This window comes from Trachurus trachurus (genome assembly GCF_905171665.1).
Source record: "Trachurus trachurus genome assembly, chromosome: 2".
NCBI lineage: Eukaryota > Metazoa > Chordata > Actinopteri > Carangiformes > Carangidae > Trachurus > Trachurus trachurus.
Window position 1 is genome coordinate 10686284 of NC_139914.1, and position 20857 is coordinate 10707140.

General features: G+C 41.8%; 1 protein-coding gene across 2 annotated transcripts; it reads right to left on the bottom strand.

Annotated features, from left to right (window-relative positions):
- Positions 1-1316: 1316 nt before the first annotated feature.
- Positions 1317-18798, bottom strand: LOC311000091 (N-chimaerin). Of its 2 annotated transcripts, XM_083990725.1 has the most exons (15): positions 18748-18798; positions 18294-18397; positions 16144-16182; positions 15905-15960; positions 13278-13309; positions 12834-12947; positions 11789-11915; positions 10772-10933; positions 6879-6956; positions 5497-5581; positions 4765-4938; positions 3347-3424; positions 2985-3122; positions 2157-2262; positions 1317-2053 (listed from the first exon to the last, which is right to left on the bottom strand). In XM_083990725.1, exons 2-15 carry the CDS (start codon positions 18310-18312, stop codon positions 1882-1884), a joined length of 1380 nt encoding a protein of 459 aa, XP_083846851.1. In that variant the 5' UTR covers positions 18313-18397; positions 18748-18798; the 3' UTR covers positions 1317-1881. The 2 variants fall into 2 exon arrangements, with proteins under 2 accessions (XP_083846851.1, XP_083846852.1); XM_083990726.1 differs by lacking the exon at positions 18748-18798 and having other exon boundaries at positions 18294-18473.
- Positions 18799-20857: the final 2059 nt, after the last annotated feature.

Below are 20857 nucleotides of genomic sequence, written 5' to 3' on the forward strand. Positions count from 1 at the left end.
TAGCCAGTACCTGATCCTTATACATCTGTATGGCATTTGCTTACAACGACTTGTATTTAGGTAAAAATCCACACAGTCATTCGAAAGGAGAGGTAAAAGAAAACAAATCCAAACTGGCCTTCTTTACATACGTTTTAAACATTATTATTTCTCACAATTTCACAGTTATATTAAATGGCTGCGGCGGGATGTCAGTGGAGTCACAGCATGGCCTCCTTGTGAACCCCAGCGCACACTGAAGAGTGGAAGCACCAGCGCCCCTTTAGCACCAACTGAGTAATTAACACTATGAGATTCTGTTTTATTGAAGTCCTTTGCTTTAATTTCAGGGATGGGACATGATATTAAACTTTCAAATAATCTGGTGTCCAAACCACCACAGTTGGTACTGGTGCAACCCCACTTGGAGTCCTTTAATTACCCCGCAGAAGACAGTAAAGTGTGTTTCCTGTGTTATCTGTTGAATTGCATCCAGGCAAGCAATCACGAATTTTAGTTAGTATTTTGAGAGCAAAAATCAGTTTCATAACACTTCTTAACTTACAATACTGCTTTATAAAAAAAAAACAAAAGCAAAAACAACATAAAGCACTGTTTCACATATTCATGTTTCAAGTCACTTACGATGTGTCCCTCTCTTCCATGTCTGCCCCTGGTGTCATGTACGACAACTAAAGCTGTCAACATGAGAATCTGAAGTGAAAATAAGCTGCCAGTTATCTACTCTGTGATGGTTTTTGCGAATTTGCGGAGAAAATAAGACAATTTATTGCGGAGCGCAGGATAAATTTGAAGCAACCTGCATGACGCTGAAGTCTAATTTTCATGTTCAGAAGCAGAGCAGGCAGGAGGAGAAGAGAGAGATCACAGGATTGGTTCAGAGACAGAGAAAGAAAAATGTTATTATTAAATTTACAGCTCCATCACTGGGTGTAATTACACAGCAACAAAACTGGAAAACATTTCTTACAATATGACACAAAAAAAGGTAAGCTGACACTGATTCTCTATATTAGTGACTAAAAAAAAAACGATCTTGTTAGTGTAGGATCACTGCATAATTACACATCAGTAGATGGAGCAGAAGAGAGAGCTGTAAAGAAAAGAAAACCATTAAAAAAAGAGAGGAATGAAAACACAATAGGTCCGAGTCACTTAAGTTCCCTTGAGCGGAATGAGTGCGCGTTATGGGCGAATGATTCACTTTTTTTCCCCATTCATTCTTTCATTCATTCATCCAGCTGTCTACTGTAATGACGTCAGTGCTTCTTCTACTTCTTCTCTGATGGAGGACTAAATGGACACCTTGACATCCATTTAAGAATGAGGATATCAACATTTAAAGACGGCCTGCAGTGTTTCCCCTGACATAAACATAAAAGGAGTGTTTGTGAAACGCTACTTCCCTCTTTTCTCCCAGCTTAAAAAGATGACAGTTGTTTATTTCTGAGGTTATTTCTAAGTGAGGTTGTTAAATTGTTCTTCCCAGCATTCATGAGTTCCAGTAATTAGTTTCATCCAGAAGCTTCAAGTTGTTTTTGCTTGTGAGGAATGTGGGGAAACACTGCATCCGTCCATCTACTTCTTCCCTCAAAGACAATGTGTGATTTGAGTCTCCACACAGTTTTTTTTTATTTATTCTTCTTTGCAAAAAGCCACTTCCTTTCCTTCATTGCTCCTTTTCTCCACACAGAAAACAGTTAGTTATGTCCTTTTTTTTTTTTAGTTGAGCAAGATGCCAGTCTCATGTATCTTGCATGTTTCTCCTTCATTTTTGTGTCGAAAGTCAACAGGTCACTTTTTCTCCCATCTGTTCACAAGAGGACGAATGCACCTCGTGGATCTCTCCGTCCTCTGGAGAGACTTCCCTCCTTTTCCCTCTCAGAACAGCACGTCCTCGTTGGTGATGAGAGTTTCCACCACGAGTCTCTGGTATCGGATGTCGTTGAGCGCCGTCATGGCGTCCAGGTCGGGGGCCCTCATCAGCGTGGGGCCGAAGACGATTCCCAGGTTCTCGCTGGACATGAGGTTCTCCTTCTCGTCCTCGGTCACCCTGGACGGAGAGCGGCAGGGGAGAGAGAGAGTGTGTGAGATGGAAAGCAAAAGAATCAACGCTCATAATTTCAATAATGGCAGCTTTTTCATTTCATTCAGACCTTTTGAGGTGAGCCATGAGGTATCGCAGCGTCTCGCAGTGAGCGGGCGGCAGCAGCTTCAAGGACTCGTGGAGAGACTCCAACCGTTTCTCTGCGTCTGTAATCTCTGTAACACACAAGAAAATATATAACAGTGAGGCAGAATAGATATTGGGTCAACTATTACCAGGGTTCCTACAGCTTAAGCCAAGTTAAATTTAAGACTTTTTAAGACTTTTTTAATGCCACTTGAAATGAAATTTAAGACCGACTTCATAATAAACACAAATGCAGAAAAAAGAAAAAGAAACACCACATCAATTACATAGGGTTAGGGACAATTTTACCCACTTTCCTATGTGGTCCAAGGTAAAGTGACTGCTACATGAACATTGGATTGTGTCTCTTTCCAGCTGTCCTTTCAAAATAAATGCATAAAAAGTCCGGAAAAAAAAAAAAAAACACTGACTCGGGAGCTGGTGGCGGTTGACGGCCGCCACTAACTTCTCTATGTCGCAATGTTACCAATTATTTTGAGATTTGAGACTAATTACAACCATAGAATACCACTTACCATGTGTTAACATTTTTAAGACTTTGAAAAATTGATTTAAGACATTTTAATGCCAATTAAGGCCTTGTTTTTAGATTAATGAATTCAATGCCTTTTAAGACTTTTTAAGGATCCGTAAGAACCCTGATTACATAATAGTGACACAAAATTGACCTCTTTTACAAATTTAAGCCATATAATAGTGTCTATGTTGCCTTCAAGTTGAGCTTGGCTGCTCAACTGTTCATTCATTCTTACAATTTATGTAATGAGGTACAGAAAGTGTGAAGACCTACTTGCGGTTTCTATGAAGTGTGGGTAGGCATCATATGTGATGAGGGGTATAGGCAGCTCTCTGAAGTAGAGTTTGAGGGCTCCCGTGATGATGTTGATGTCCTCGTAAGAATTTGAGGAAATATCCGCTTTTTCTCCGTCTGCGGAGAGGAAAACAAGAACAATCAGTTGCTTTCTGTGAAAAGGAAAGCTGAGGATTAGGGCGCGAGATGAAAGATCTGCCTTCAAAGAATTCCTCCGGAGGATTGTATTGATATTTTATTGATGGGAAAAGACAACCGCTCTTATTTGTGTAGGGATTCGCCTCAAAGACACAGAAGATGAAGGTTTGTCAGCTGTTTCCATAAAGCTTCTCTGTACTCACCTCTGTCAAAGGCCAGTTTGACATCTTCAATCAGCTCACTGAAGCCTGATATTCTGTATAAGCCCTCTGACTGGAGACCTGGAGGCAGACAAGGAGAGTTGAAACAACAACACCACTAATACAACATCAACTTGACTTGTATTGTGATTAAACATGTCTTCTTGTTCCCGTGGAGATCCCCTCTGGAGTCGGTTTGATTTTCAAGAAACGCGTTGAGCATTTTTACGGTTTTATTGCATGTTTATAAAACAATTAAGCAGTTCTTTGAAAAAAAAAAAAATTGCACATTAATCATGGATGGGAATAGAAGTGAGCTGTGCCAATCGAACAGATTAAGCAAATGAAACTGAAGGTGATAGAGTAATAGAAGCAGAAGGAGCCAGAGAAGATTGATTGAAAGAATAATAATAAAAAATACAACAACAAACAGAGAGACAGGGAAGAGGGGGAGAAAGGGAAAGGGGGAGGGGGGTATATTCAGCTGTCTCGCCTGTTCCAGTCAAGTTCAATCACTTCACTTCAGGTGTCTTTATTGATTCCACATATTAGTTTCACTCAGCTCGTGAATCGTTGTCAATAAAACCCTGTCTGCAGCAGTTCCCCTGTGACCACGCAGGTCGCATGGGGGAGGAACTGCAGCTCTCTCAGTCTATATATATAGTATATATATAAATATATATATATATATACAGTACAGGCCAAAAGTTTGGACACACCTTCTCATTCAATGTGTTTCCTTTATTCTCACTGAAGGCACCAAAACTATGAATGAACACATGTGGAATTAACAAAAAAAGTGTGAAATAACTAAAAACATGTCTTGTCTTCTTTGTCTTATCTTTCTTCTTTTCTTCTTCCTCTCCTTCTTGCTCCCCCTCCTCTATCTCTGACCCCTCCAATTCTAGTTTCTTCAAAGTAGCCACCCTTCGCTCTGATTACTGCTTTTTGCTCTTGGCATTCTCTTGATGAGCTTCAAGAGGTGAACCTGACCTGAACATGGTTTTCACTTCACATGTGTGCCTTGTCAGGGTTCATTAGTGGAATTTCAGTGAGAATCTACAATGTAAATAGTGATGAAAATAAAGGAAATGCATTGAGTGTGTCCAAACTTTTGGCCTGTACTGTATATATATATATATATATATATATATATATATATATATATATATATATATATATATATATATATATATATATATATATATATATATATATATATGTACAGCCCCACACCCACATTCATTTATTCTGCGCGTGTGCGTCAAAGCATTGAGAGGGCGGGCTGACACGCACATCTTGCATACGTATGCCAGTCTTGTAGGTGTTGCAGAAAACAATACTTAAAAGCTTTTTTTGTCGACCTTATGTAATCAATGACTCACACACACACACACATACACACTCGCTGTCTCTCTCACCTCGAGCCTCGATTTCCTGTATGCACATATCAACCACCATGGGCCTCTTGGTGTTGTGGGCTTTCACCAGCGTGGTCAGGTCGCAGCTGTACACCTTCTTGACGTGCCGCAGGTCGGGCTGGCAGTCGTTGGGCACCACTTTGGAGCACTGCTTATGGACATTCAACCCACAGTCTGGCGGAAGGGAACACAGAGGCGGATTTATGTCATAAATATAATCTGCTTCCAGCTCTCTGTAGACGGCACAATTAGTCCTTTAAAAAGTCTGAGGTTCAAAGAATAAAACACTCGATTGGACAGAACAAGTTCCATTTAGAAGCACTGCGGAGGCACGGTTCGTCACCCACACACTGTAATAATCCCACTGCCAGTCTGTTCTCTGGCACCAAATTGAATCTTTTAACATTTCGAATCCGTTATATACTGCGGATGAGTCAACATTAAAAGTGACTAACTTTAGCCCGCTGCCCCACTTTTGAGTCACGGTCTAACAGAGAGGAGGTGCAACGTGTCGTGCACAGCGGAGGAGGCGAAAAGGAGCAGAAATCTGATCTACTGTGGCTGATCCATGTGGGAGAAATCAAAGATTACTGACAGACAGCATTATAAACTGATGTGTGTGTGTGTGTGTGTGTGTGTGTGTGTGTGTGTGTGTGTGTGTGTGTGTGTGTGTGTGTGTGTGTGTGTGTGTGTGTGTGTGTGTGTGTGTGTGTGTGTGTGTGTGTGAGTTACCTGCACACTTGACTCCCTGAGCGATGAGACCCCACATGAAGTTGGCACAGTACTCACACCAGTGTGGGCCTCTGAATGTATGAACCTGGTAGAAGAAATAAAAAAAAAGAATAAAAAATAAATAAATAAATCTACCTTAAAGGGATAGTTCAACATTTTGGCAAATTGGCCCATTGCCATAATAATAATAATAATAATCCCTATAGTTTTAGGAGTAGGTTCGTTACCGTTAATTGTCGGTGCAAGCTATTTTTAGAACGGCGGAGCAGAGCTGCAAGCTGCTCAGAGCTACGCTACGGAGGCTAATGGGATTTCTTGGTTCCCCTCATCAAACTCGTCAAATACACAATCCAATAACTCCAAAACGCTCTGGTGGACAAGTTGTGACCTGCACATTCACCACGCTATGAGATAATAACAGAACGTTACGAGACAGAGTTGTTTTAGAGGTAAATACAGAGTCTGCTTGCTGAAAAATTGCCCCCGACGAGTACGCGCATCAGCGGTTTTGCATGAATTTACCTCAAAAACAACTCTGTCTGGTAACGTTCTGTTATTATCTCATAGCGTGGTGAATGTGCAGGTCACAACTTGTCCACCAGAGCGTTTTGGAGTTGTTGGATTGTGTATTTAATGAGTTTGATGAAACCAAGAAATCCCATTAGCCTCCATAGCGTAGCTCTGAGCAGCTTGCGGCTCTGCTCCACCGTTCTAAAAATACCTTGCACCGACTATTAAAGGTAACGAAACTACTGCTAAAACTATAGGGATTATGGCAATGGGCCAATTTGCCAAAATGTTGAACTATCCCTTTGAACAAACATTAAAGTGAGCAGATATGGCCAGACAAAATAACAGAGATGAGGTAAATGTGACAAAATGGTGCATGTGACCAGGTATGCTGAGAACACAGTGTGATAAATATTCATATAACCCAGACGGGCTGGTGTTAAACCTGAATACAGCAATAACAGGCACTGACAAAAGAGTGATGGAGACACAATGGATGTGCTGAAAGGGCACTTGGAGAAATATAGTGAGAACAGAGTTTTAATCTGCCCATTTATTGCACAAATTGGTTCTATATAATGAAATGCAAATGATGTCCATCACATCACCGTGCTCCTTCTGTCTATGTGCATGTCTGCGTGTGCACATGTGTGTTCCCTTGAGCTTAGTACACCACGGCTCTGACCTTTGTGCTCTTTACTAATGGCTGCTTGTAATATGAAAATCTGAAATATGTAAATGCATAACTGTGTGTGAGGCAAATTTGAATAAGTCCCCATGTGCTGAATCAGCAGCTCTGGTATCCTTCAACACACACACATACACACACAGAGAGACAGTGGAGGACTGGGGGAAGCGAAGGAGGGCCTCACCTTGAAGTTGTGGACCTTCTCGTACTTGGGTGCCAAGTCGCTCTCCCTCAGGGTGGCCCGCCGCACCAGCGACGTGAGCTGCGAAAGGGCAAAAGATCTGATTGGTTGCCAGAAGGTGGAAGCGGGGGAGGAGGGTTTAGGGGGGGCCGGTGCCCGGTTGAGATGGGCTCCTCCTGAGCCGGCGCCGTGCTCCGACGCGCTGCCGGAGGAGGGCAGGGAGGGAATCGAACCGGCGCTGACATTCAAACCGAGGGCGGCGGTAAACAAAGAGCCCTTCTGACTTGAATCCTTCTCTGCTCGCCTGCGGGACTGCTTCTTACCCCGCTTAATGACGTGGTGCGACTCTCGGCTCGGCATTGTGGGACCTGCAGTTTTCAGTCTGGGTGTTTTAAATTAAATTAAAAACTGGCTCTTAGAATAAAATCTGAGTCCCATCAATAATTACAAAAAAGTCAATCAAGCAAGCCTATAGGAAGATGAAACCAATTTAAAATGATTAAAAAAATTAATTAATCAAAACAGGAAGAAGTCAACATGCCACAACAACACGTTAAAGCTCCGTTTGACAACAACATCCCAAACCGAGGAGCCCGACACAGGACCAATCCTGCGCTTTTCAGTACCACAAAGATCAGCCAATCAGATTAGCTCTCCCACACTGACAGGGCTGCGTGTTGCAATTCAGTTCATAACAAAAAACAAAAACCAGGCAGCCCGATACTGAATCTGTCTGCAGGCTCCAAAGGAAGAGAGGAAAAAAAAGTTCAACCACTGGGATTCAGGAAATCTTCTCCTGTGTTTTCTAAAAAATCCGTCAGACACAGACTGATGCGGCAGAGCGAGCGTCCTCGTCTCTCTGTCTCGTGTAGGTGAGCGCTCCAGCCCACATGGCTGAGTGTGTGCGTTAATCCGCTTTCCCTCTACACACACACACACACACACACTCGGCAGGCAGAACCAGCGGAGGAGGGAGGGACAGAGGCGGAGAGAAAGACGAGGAGGGGGGGGAGGCTGAGCTACGGAGCAGTAATGGATGAATTTAACAGGTCACACTGAGAGGGGGGAACAGCCAATCAGAAAGCAGGGATCCTTGTTGTTCGCCACCAATTCTGCCACCTCAATTGTCCCAGGAGAGAAGAGGGAGAGAAAGAATGAGCTGAGAATCATGCTGTTATTTTATTTATTCCTTCACACTTTCTGTTCCTCTTTGTTTCTCTCCATCCTTTTGTCGTTCCACCTGCAACATCTGTCTGTTTTTTCAATGTTTCCCCCCTAAAATTCCTCTAAATCCTCCACTCCCGCTGTAAACAAGCACCTGCTCGTCTGCTCTGTGTGTTCTGTTTGTCTCAACTTCACCGACACAACACAATCTCTTCTCCTCTCACATGGCTTTTCAATCAAAGACCCTGCCTGTCTGTTATTTCAGATCACAAAAGCGACATTATATAAAAGCAGTTTAAGGCGAAATTTTCACTTTAGAAGGTTTTCTGCCTGAGTGCCGCCTCTGGTGAAAAGATGTTTAGTCTTGCGTTCTTTTGACATATTTGGGGCTGAGTAAACAAGCAGCGGGCGCACGTTAAATCCTGTTACTGCGGGGAGAGATTTACGACCTGTGATTTCATCTCTCACACTGGCATACAATAACACAAATATTGTTTTTGTGCAATCTTAAGAAGACATCGCCAAAAAAGAAGAGATTTTGTCAGCCACATATTCAAATCCACTAATCCTTTAGCTCATATACACAACACAGGGAATATTTATGACGGGTCATGGTTATTTAATGACTGTTTTCAGTGCATGGGAATGGAGGGGTTTCAGGATGTGGGCGGCTAACAAAAGGGCAGATTTCAAAATAAGAGACACCAGAGGGAACAAAAGCCGGTGCATGAAGATTTTTTTTCTGCAGAATTTAGATCAGATCAAAGGTGATTTAAAACCTAATTCAGAAAATCTTCTTTCCTGTCACTGTCCACCGAAATTCAATCTCATAATGACATCTTAAAAATTAATTTTTCAAGAGCCATCATCAGTGCGGTGCCTTTATGGCCCCCGCGGGGGTCGTAAAACTGCGTTTAACCCACAATAAGCCGTGATTAGCTGTACGAACATGTGATAAATGCATTTCTTGGATGTCTGACTTCCCTACAGAGAGAGGCACCTCCGGTCTCAATGTCACAGCCGTACTGCTTTGTCTGCAAATCCACCCAATTATGAAAAGCACACACGTACACATGACCACCCCCCCCTTTACACACACACACACACATGGACAGTGATGTATGAGGTGCAGTGCAGGTGGTCATGCACTGCAGGTCATACGAGGCCTCAGGAGGCTCAACACTGGTGTAGCAGATAAACACGCTGCATACACGACTAAACCGACTCCGATATGAGCATGTTGGTCTGGACTGTGTGTGTGTGTGTGTGTGTGTGTGAGTGTGAGTGTGTGTGTGTGTGGGTGCGTTAACTATACAGAAGTGTGGGGGTTCTGCAGCAGATGCCTGAATGAAACTGCGTCTACCTGCACAAACAGCCAGCTGCAGGACTGAAATTCACATTAGCATCAGAATTAGCCCCTGCGTCGTACCGTATGGAGTTCTCACATCTCCAAATATGGGCACAAAAAAGAAAAATAAATAAATAAAAACAAATGCACATAAAAACTAATTCTTTCTTATCACCTAACAGCTTAATGGATGTTCACAAACTCTTCTCGTGAAACAGCTTTCGGTGGCGATACCAGGTTTCTGCAGGCAAACTACTGTTATGTAACTTTACTGCAGAGCCCTTGGCTGGAGGCCATCTCTCCTCTGCATCCATCCTCCTCCTCCTCCTCCTCCTTCTTCTCCTCCTCCTTCTTTCAGCATGTTCCTTAACTCTCATCCCTCCGTCCTCGTACTGTGCATGCAGAAACTTTCCCCTCACCTTTGCCCTTGTTTCAAACTGGCTGCAGGGTTTCTGCACAGTGCACAAAAATCAATGATTCACGAGCCCCAATATTTAGCTATTTATACATTATGTGATACTTTTTGTCACATTCTGGACATATAATGCAAACGAATACTGCATTAGGACTTTATGTAACCTTAATTTATGCAGGTAAGGTCCAGTGATTTTTAAGTTAGTTTGCATAATGCCCAGAGCATAAATCCTTTTCTACTTGCATGTTACTGATCCCCTCTTCTGCTGAACTGAAACAAAAACGTGAAAACACTTTGTCCTTGTGTCTCCTAGATTCAGACACATATCCAGCTCAGTCATCACTTTATCTTCTAAATCATCCCAAAGTTCATTCACATTTTCCACTGTCAGTTGAAACTCGTGCTAAAAGCAGCGTACTGACAGACTTGATGAATGATTTAATTTGTTTTATGAGGCTAATTTCAGACTGTGGTTTCCTAACAGGAATATTCTTTGGTCTTTGGCCAATACTGAGCTGTGTCAACACTACTTTATTTCTTATACAACCCCCCCGCCATCAAAACCCCCGAAGCATCAAGTCAATTTGCCAAAAAGTTATGTTAATCAGTGGATGTTTATGGGCAGAGTTCCTGCACAGATTATTTTATCCATTAACAATATCCTTATATCTTGCATAATGATGAGTATTAAAGATAGAGTGTTGTTGTTCTGTATAATTTCTGCTAAATGTTTATTAAGCAGCCTCTAAAAGCCAATCCATATTATTTAATGGCAAAAGATTTATTTCTAAAAGGTGACATAATTAAATCTGTGGCTCAGCGAGGAAGAAGATGCGTCAGCTGTTGTATTTTGGGCCAACACAAGTACTTCAAAACTGAGTGGGAGGGGCAATACAATGAAACGTGACGACAACTCTTTTTTCTCTTAATCGTGTTCACATTCAGTATGTACACAAGTGCTGTTCTCACCCTCTCCTCTGCGTTGCGTTCATCTTTGGCCGGAGCGGGGCCGTCGGGGGCCTCGGGGCTGAGCGGTAGGTGCTTCTTCAGAGTGGGCTCCTGGCTCAGGGTGGTGTAGCCCACGTGTTCATAGATGGGGTTAATGGTCATCTTTGCGATGTACTCCGCAGCCTAGAGGAGAGGGTAACATAAAACATACCATTTAAAGGGATAGTTCAACATTTTGGCAAATTAGCCCATTGCCATAATAGTTTTAGCAGTAGGTTTTTTACCTTTAATTGTCGGTGCAAGCTATTTTAAGAACGGCGGAGCAGAGCCGCGAGCTGCTCAGAGCTACGCTACGGAGCCTAATGGGATTTCTTGGTTTCCCTCATCAAACTCATCAAATACACAATCCAACAACTCCCAATAGTCTCCGTAGCTCGCAGCTCGGCTCGGCCGTTCTAAAAATAGCTCACACCGACAAAGGTAATGAACGTACTACTATGACTATAGGGATTATGGCGATGGGCCAATTTGCCAAAATGTTGATCTATCCCTTTAACATAGGTTTTATCATCACTGGTTTAGATTCATTCATAAATATTGGATTATTTATGCCCCCCCACTGACAGAATATGTTTGGCATGACAGGGGGGGAGAACTAAAACTTTCATTTTCCAGCCATGTTTTGTTCCCTTCGGTGCCGTCTTATTGTCTGAATAACAAATACACACTTAATTTGAACCATGTGTTGGAAACAAAAAGAAAAATGTAAAATTACCTTCTTTATTGAGAGGTTTTAAGGAACCTGGGGATTCATGTGATTAAGTATACAACTAGTGATCAAGGGGGTATTTTGTGGTAAGCTGAGCAATTTTCTTTTACCTGGCAAACATGGGCTAAATGGTAAGCAATCATCTATAATCACACTAAACATTCAGAGATTTCAACTATGCAGGCCTGATCAATGGGCCCCATCTCTGCTGTTCCCTCCTCATCATGTTTGTTTCTGAGCTGGAAAGGAAGTGACGGACAGACACGGACCTTTGTCTCGATGTAGAGCGTGATGAGGCCGTCTGTGACCAGGTCGTGGATGGACTCGAACCTCTTTTCTCCGACAAAGTGCTTCCCGTCATGGTAGAGACGGAAGTTTCTGGTCTGGTTCCCAAACCTGGGAATTAATGGAAGAAGAGATGTCAAAAATAAGCAGCAGTGTTTTTTGTTTTTTTTAAATACTGTTATTAAAATATATAAATATTAAATACTACAAGCTTTTACTATGATAATAAAGAGTAAAATGAAATGGTACAACTGTGAGAGACGGGCCCTGAACTGGGCCAACACATGATCTGCTCCTCAGTGGACCACAATGAAAGCACTGTGAGATAAAGCGCCACCATCAGATCATTAACCCAAAACCCAACCTTTCCTTTTTCTGCCAACCCAGACTGGGACCCTAGTTTATGAAGGTTTATTTATGGAACGTAATTATAACCACAGGGATGGGAGAAACAGTGAAACAGAGGGAGAGAGCGACTTGTGCAGGTGGAAGAATGACGAAGACTATGAATAGAGCAAACTGACCCAAAACTAAATTCAATTTATGCCATGCGCCCATTTAAAAAGTGTGACACCTACTCTGAGAAAAGGGCGGCTCACATTTGTCTAAAACAGACTGCTCGGATAAAATAAAGTTATTTGCTCACAAGGTAAATAGGCCAAGGGAGCAGAGTGGTGCCACTCAGTGTTCACATATAGAAGATATAGGACAGAAATCGCAGACTTTCACTCTCTCACACTCCTCTCCTCACGAGGAAAGGCTCTCTGGAGGGTGGTGTGTGGAGCCATGTGAGCTCAGAGATGAGCACCTCTGAGCAGCTTAAAGTCTGACTGCTGCCTTTCCCCGGAGCACGGCGAGATAAACCCTCACACCCCACAACACCTGGGGCCGTGCTCAGCGCTCACACAGCTTCTCTCCGTCTTGCCCTGACACACAAATGGGGTGTTGGAGGTCAAGCAACAGCTTCCTGAAAGGAGGATGAGGTGGAGGAGAAAGACGCGAACCTCACATGTGGGGGGCTTGTCGTACCTTAGGGCCAGTGTGTATGTGCCGGGCTGTCTCTGACTCTCTCTGATGAGGTAGCTGCCTTCGGCCTGGCTCAGTAGCTGGTCGGCCTCTTCTCTTGAGATCATCCCGTGGTACCTGGACGGAGGAGGAGGAGGAGAAACAAATTAGGATTTAAACTGTCAACAAACCTGGATTAAAGGGATAGGTCAACATTTTGGCAAGTTCACCTACTGCCATAATCCCTTTAGTCATAGCAGTAGGTTCATTACCTTTAATTATCGGTGCATGTTGTTTTGAGATCAGCGGGGCAGAGACACGAGCTGGCAAGGTAATGAACCTACTGCTATGACTATAGGGATTATGACAATTATGACAAAATCGAATTTGCCAAAATGTTTAACTATCCCCTATTTAAAGGGATAGTTCAACATTACTAACTGACTAAGATGTAGAAATCCAACTTACTCTCTCCCGTAGTATTTAGGCCGATTGTCCACCTGCAGAGAGCATAATGTAAGAAACAAACTGTTTTAGTGTCATAAAAAAAGTTCCTCACTCTCACAAGACTCTGAATTTACCATTAAAACTAAATTAAATATGGGATTTAAAGTGATTACACAGTTCAAAGGCCTAAACATCACAACACAATGACAACAAACTGAAAAATAACATGCCATTTGATATCTCATAGTACTGAAGCAGATTATTCATAAAACACAACCAATACAGAGCGTGAAATGGCACTGGCCCTAGGACGATACGAACTGTGCGCTCTTAATATTTTCACACACATTCTTAGGTTCTTGCTCGCTTCACACCCGGCGTGCGCCTGTGTCCGCCAGTGTCTGTGTGGGCGCACAGGATATTGCACGAGTCAGATAAAAAAGCCGAACGTTGTGTTGTTTTCAACAAAACTGCTGTCGAGCCAATAAATCAACCAAGGCCCAACAGACAGCGGTGAATATTAATTTGGATCCTGTGTGTGTGTGTGTGTGTGTGCGTGGTAAAGTCCATTTTGCAGAGGTTTGCCACTTGGGCGGAGAGAAAGTGGAGCGGGTGGAGAGGTGAGGAGGCCGGTTTAGGCGGAGAGAGGAGGAGGTAGCTGAGCTGGAGGGGAAAAGCTGTTTGAAAATACAAACATTTTCCAGTCACACAATTTATTTTGAATGTAATGATGAAATAAATGGGTGCAGGGTGAAATGGTGTGCCACAGCAGAAGACTTCAGTTTGAATATTCCCCCTTTTGGTTTATTTAGACTAATAATTGGACATCCCACTTCAGACACCTGTAGCAGATTTGATAGGTGTCCTATCAAATCTCTCCTCTAGCTTCCCCATGTGTCTTTTAAAAACTTCATATGTCCCCCAATGTTCCTCTTCCTCCTCCAGCCAAAGGACAGTCCTGTCTTTGTCCTCGTTTCTGCCACCCTGTCGCTGACATACCACAAATTAAAAAGTACCAGCCATAGATAAGTGCTTATTGGTGCATCAATAAATCGCATATGGCTGAACTCCCAGCAGACGACATGGGGGCTGGTGGGAGCAAAACGGGAGATGGCGGGGAGGGAGGGGGGGGGGGGGGGGGGGGTCCAGCCTGCTGCTTCTAACTGGGTCAGCACGGACTACCTGACCAGACCGGGGCATCAAAACCAACAGCTGTTCATTTAGCATCGATGCACACTCCCTAACATCCTAAGAGCTCTGTCTTCTACAGATTAACACTCACAAAAACACCAGATGTAAGAGCTGCCCCCCCACCACTCTTCCCTATTTTTTAATCCCCACTGGTTTGCCCCCAAACCTTACTCACGCACATCTGGTGGTTGCCCCCTTCTATGGGGAGACGTGCTGGTGCGTGGCATTTAATGGACATCACCAACATCCCATACAGCCCCCCATACTGGGCACCCTAGGCTACGACACAACCTGTGCTGCTAAACCTACCCCAGTGTTTAGATAAAGATGTTCAGATTTTTTATATATATATATATATTCTGAAACAAATAATTCATTTTCTATCGGCCCAGTTGAGCAATGCATAAACCACCTGTTTCCCCTACATCACCACACAACATGGCTTTTTTCTCTCTCTTTTCTAACTGTTTCATGTTGTTCTTCACATTACTGTATTATCTTATCTTTTATGTTAAAATGTTTGTCCTTAGGAGGATCATTTGACAAGCCTTTAGGGTTTTTTTTTTGTTTCTCCTGCACATTGCTGTATGTACTGTATACATTTTATGTTTTTTTTGTTGTTGTTCTATTCTCTTATCATGCTGTTTAATATACGTATATATTTTTCAAAGTGACATATTTGCAAAAAGTTTTAATGTGTGCTGTGTTTAGCAGTTTCAGATCGTGGCTATAGATGGTTTAGCAGATGCTTTCCCTGAAGACAATGGATTTGTTGAAGTCGAGCAAAAACAATCAGCCCCGCTACAAGCCGAGTCAGCAAATACACTCTCCGAGGAGGCAGAAACACACAATAAATGGACACAACCGCACACACACGCATGCAAAGAATTTTCATCTTGCTCGAGGCTCAGTTCACACCAGCATTATTCCACTTGGTTATTATCACATTTGCCTGCCAAGAACAGAAATTGTGTGTTGTTGTTGTTAAACCTACAATGTGCTTTAGTGAAGGTTTGCGCTTTCTGGTTTAATACAAACGACACATCGGCGTGGGCGGATGCTCTCACAACAACTGTAATGACACCTGTGCTCAAATCCTCTGTTTGCCATTCAACCTCCACTTTGATGTGTTCACCCAAAACAATTGGGGATTGTTGCTTTAAAAAGAAGTGACAGCACATCCAAGATAGACACTTCTGTTATTCATCATCTGTCATCTATGTCAGCTACTTCATGCTCTGATTTCTGAGAGCTTGTTTGAGTAATTTAAGATTTTAATACGACCTACCCACTCTTACTGTCCAATGATGCATTGGATTATGTATTCTGTAATAAAGAGGGTGTCATTACCTACCCTTTATATAATATAAGACATGTGTCATCCTCTGGAAAAAAAAAGGGAGCTAATCATAAGCTTTTTTTTCTAGAATTACACGGAGGAGGAAGTGTGTTCTCACCTCGCAGGTGCAGGTGAGTCTGCGTGGGTGAGGAGCCTCCTGTTGGAGCTGGTACACTGAGGTAGAAAACACACAATGATTCATCAGCAAAAGGTATTTTACCTCCTTTAAGAAATACTCAGGGCACATAATGGGATGAAAATCTTAATTGTAAAATACTGTCAAGAAAACAATGGTAGAAGTTAAAGTTTACAAAGTGTATAATCAGGATATTAACACAATGTTCCTTTGATACTTACAGTAAGACTTCCACACCGGTGGCCTGTATTCATCATGATCTGAGAAGAGAAACAGTACAACAATGGATCAAACAGCTGCAACATCGTTTAAACTCCATTTCTGTAGCTACAGCGCCCTCAAGTGGAGGACATGTGATCGTGACCGATGCTTATTTATTTATCTGACTGCACTGTGCGTCAATTTTGAGATTAATCATCAACCAGATAAGACAGGATTCAGGATTGCATCAAATCATTTTCTTTGTGATATCAAATGTGTTTAATAATAGATGACAGGAGGCGCTCCACATGCAAACAGAAAGACAAGCTGGGAAGCAGCAGCAGGTTTGGTACATGAACTGTCAGTAAGAAAAACAGGAATTAGGAACAATCACAAGCTTCTCAAGGTGATAAATAAAAAAAATTGTTTACACCGACAGCAAGAAATATGATGTCAAAGCTTCTAACTACTTTATTTCCCCTAGTTTGTGTGCATCAGACTGATGACGGATGTGTTTCTTTAACAACAAAAACAGCACTGTGCATTAATGCTGGCTTAATAAATGAATCCACTTGGAGGCCTAAAAAGCTGTGAAAGACTCATTAATATTGTTCTGCAGATAGGACGGCTTATAAATGATCTCTTTGTGCGATGTGTATTTCCCTTTTGCTGCTGTACTCACACTGAACTCCATTTAAATCAATTATAGAAGGAAATCAACAGTATAGCAGCGTTTCCTTGTTGCTTATTCAGCTGCAGTAGACCATAAACAACACCTACATTAATATTAGAGTAATACACACCTCGCACAAAAGCAGTTAAGCCCCCAGGCACTCATTTGAGGTTTGGTTTAACTTTGCAGCAGCAACTGAATTTTCCTTCATTCCTTCACTGTGAAAGTGGTTCAGGTAACCACTCACTATGTGTGTTGAATAAATGTATTAGGTGACTCATGGTGACTCAAACACACTGTTTTTCCTTCTTCAAATACTGTAACTTTATTTGTACTTTATCTGCTGCAGGTTTCTTCATGCCTCCTACTTCCAAACTGCATTAAAACACTATAATAACTGCAATTTAGGTTTTAAAAAAAAGTCTGCGTCATTGCTAGACTTACAAAACAACTCAAATTACTCCAATTTCCTTACTTCTACCACTGGAAATAATAAGAAATAGGGTTATTATGTAATGTAATGATGATTGTCTGACATTTTGTCATTTTGCCAGCATCTTGCAAATTCAGGAATAAACCGTCTTCCACCTTCTCCATAGTCTGTATGCATAAAACTAACAGCCTGTTTCCTGTCTTGGTGTACTCTGTCCACTCCACAAGCCTTATCTATTCAACACTCGTCGCCCCCAGTATCCTGTCTTCAAAATAACTCAGTGTCTCAAGGCAGCACAGCCTTGCTGATAGACAAACTCATAAGAAAGCAGACATAACATATCTACTGTTGTCACTCAGCGAATTCAGTTCACAGTTCAAAGTTATGATACATTGGTGCATCAATTAAAAAGTTCTATGCTTTGATCTTGGGACATTTTTAGAGAAAAATTCAGTTCACAGACTCTTTACAGATTGAGGTTTCACAATAAAAACTATAATGGTGCCATGCTTGGGAATAATTCAATAGGAAAGACTGGGGAGACCTGTTTAACACCTAGTACCAACAAGGCTTGATACAAACAGTGGTTATATCAATATACAAATACTCTATTACAAGAAAAGTATCTCAAATTTTGCCTGTGCAATATATTCAACATTATAAAAGCATATTGTATAGGAAGACCAGTCTGTGTTGCTATTGTTTACAATCAATTATTATTATACTATAGTATTATAAGCACCACTTAGCCACTCAATAGTCTGTTGCATAACTTATTCTATAAAATGCAGCATATTGTATAAAGTGGTCATGACTATACTGGAATAGGAAGCATGTATGCTTCTGACATTACGTGGCATTTCTATAAATACTACACCATGACTAGTGGATCCACAGGGTTTCTACTGGCCTCTCCCTATTTATATGATATGTATAGATGCATAATTATATACGGTATTCATTAATGATTTGTTTCTCACAATATTGTAAAAACAAACAACCCACAGCCACACAATTAATACAGTGATATTAAAGCACATTAACTAAGGTATGATGTTGCTTACCAAATACATTTAGGGCCATCTTCCCTCGCTGATATGATGATGATGATGAACAATTAACCAGCAGATCCAAATTTCCAGCAAAACGGACCCGCTTAGTTTAAATCCTAAAACACAGCACACACAGAAAAAAAGGGGGGTGGAAAAAATAGGGTTAAAGTATTCAACCACTGGCTGTGATGAGCTAACCGGGCTCAGGTGAAAACAGCTGAGTAACGATAAACAACAATACGTGATAGTGCTCACATTGGCACAGAGCTAACGTTAGCGGGCTCGCTCAGCGTTACTTAGTTGCCAGGTTGAACCGAGGATAAAACAGAGCCAGCTTGATATTAGAAAGAAACCGTTTGCAGTATAACTCAGTGAAACTGTCCCGGTGTTTATCTTTTTTTTAACAGTATGAAAAGATACGCGAATTTATTAATCCAACGGTGAGCTAATAATACGTAGTACTCACATTCACATCCATTCTGCATTGTGGTCGCCATCTTGCTGGGTCACGTGAGCAGTCTCGCCCTCTCTCCAGGGTAGCTATGGCAACGGACCCTGCTCTTTGGACTGTGCAACGGCAGCCGTCGTCGGTCAAATTCCTGATTTTCGGTTTTCTGTAAATTATAATGTAGTTAGTGTAAACTTTTTTTTTTTTTAACAAGGCGTTGTTTGTCATTTTTTATTTTAATGAACGGAACCAAGTGACACTACCTGAATAAATAAGAGCAAGTGGAAGAGTTCATCGAGTTTTTTCATTGGAGAAATACATTTATGTATAAAAAGGAATACATTTCCCATGGTGCTCAGTGGCCGGTTAGCTCAGTTGGTTAGAGCGTGGTGCTAATAACGCCAAGGTCGCGGGTTCGATCCCCGTACGGGCCACAATTCGTTTTGTTTTCCATGTTGCCTCAGGACTGGCCACCAGGAGCATGTAGTGTATACAGTGCTAGTGGTGTATCTTTGGTTATATTTTAGGATACTAGGGCTTCCCAGTCTTCCCTTATTCTGTGCCCATTGTAATTTCCAGTGCTTATTGTTCTTTGCCATGTATGTTAATGTCAAGTCATATAAGTAAAAATGCTCATTTTGCAAACTTATTATATTACTAAATTACTTAGTAATATAGTGATGCATGGATATCTACATAGGTGTAAATACCCTACAGCAGCAGCAGATATAGCCAATAGTTTGATCATACAATGTATTTCTTTATTTAACTAGAAAGAGCATGACACGAAATGACACGATGCCTGAATGCAACTCATTCAAGAGCTATGCTTTGTCTTTGCCGCTGCCTTGAAGTTCAAATTTTCATTGCATTTCAATCTGAGAGCAGCGGTATAAACAAGAAACATGAGAGAAAGACAAAGAGGTAAAGAGACAGATCAGGTGGAAAATGCACCAACAAGGTTGTTGAAGCAAGATCCAAACCCACAACCTTGGTGTTGTCAAGCTGCCACCATATGGACTGAGCTACAGTGAGACTCAACTAACTGGAGTTTTGCACTGTGATCAATTTGATGTTATTTAATGATGACTAAAAGCCAAGCAAAATGCTAGAAAATAAGACAGAAGAGGTAGTAGCCTACTTTAAGTTCAAATAGGCTGATACACTAACAAAGTTGCCAAGGTGGGATTTGAACCAGTGACCTTGGGGTTGGCAGCCATCTTACCACTGAACTATAGCAATACTTGAGAAACTTGTGAATGCGTGTGAATGCTGAAAGCCATTGCTGAACCATGCTGAATTAGCAGAAGAAATTGACAAAGACATGCAAGAAACATGTCTCAGGCAGGAATTGAACCCATAACTTCATGACTGGAAACCCCAACACACTAACTTTTTGGCCACAGGGCACCTGAGTTACAATGAGCTTTATACTATCAGGAATCAAAGACTGTCCAATGACAGCTTAATACTTGGAAGCATAGTGCGAATTACAGGGGGGTTTGACCCCCCTAATTACGACTGCGACCCCCCTAAAAGAGGTACAAATAACAGATGGGGGGGGGGTTGAAACATTTATCTTTCTTATTAGTGATCATAAATACTACAATATAGCCTACAGTATTTCCATAGTCATGCCAGGAAGATGCTTGTAGTAAAATTGCGTTTCGTTCCTGTGTAGAGTTTAACATGTGAACCCGAGATACTGAGGCCAGGTGTTTCGTTCCTGTGTGGAGTTTAACATGTGAGAACCCGAGATACCGGGACTGAGTCCAGGTGTTTCGTTCCTGTGTGGAGTTTAACATGTGAACCCAAGATCAGAAAATTAATTTTGCAAATTTTGCAAAATTAAATAGCCTTTATTGTCATTGCAAACAACAGACAAGTGCAACAAAATTTGTGGTGCCACATCCATTCCAGGGCTAAAACAGACTAAAACAAGCTAAAAAGGACAACCTCAATGACACACACTCACACAAGAAAAAAATAAATAAGTAGGCTAAGTCATCCAGTTATTAAAAATCAGTACTATAATAAAAACCTGTAGGAATAAATAGATATTGCACAATAACATTAAGAAAGTGCTGTTTGGGTTAGGGGTTATAAAGGGTTATAAAGAGTATAAGTA

Bases quoted from the DNA above. Each gene is read 5' to 3' on its own strand.
- LOC311000091 (XM_083990725.1), bottom strand. The intron at 13,310-15,904 runs GTGAGAACACAC...TGCTCTCTGCAG, and splicing joins GACTCACCTGCACCTGCGAG to GTGGACAATCGGCCTAAATA. The intron at 5,582-6,878 runs GTGAGGCCCTCC...TTCTTCTACCAG, and splicing joins AGAAGGTCCACAACTTCAAG to GTTCATACATTCAGAGGCCC.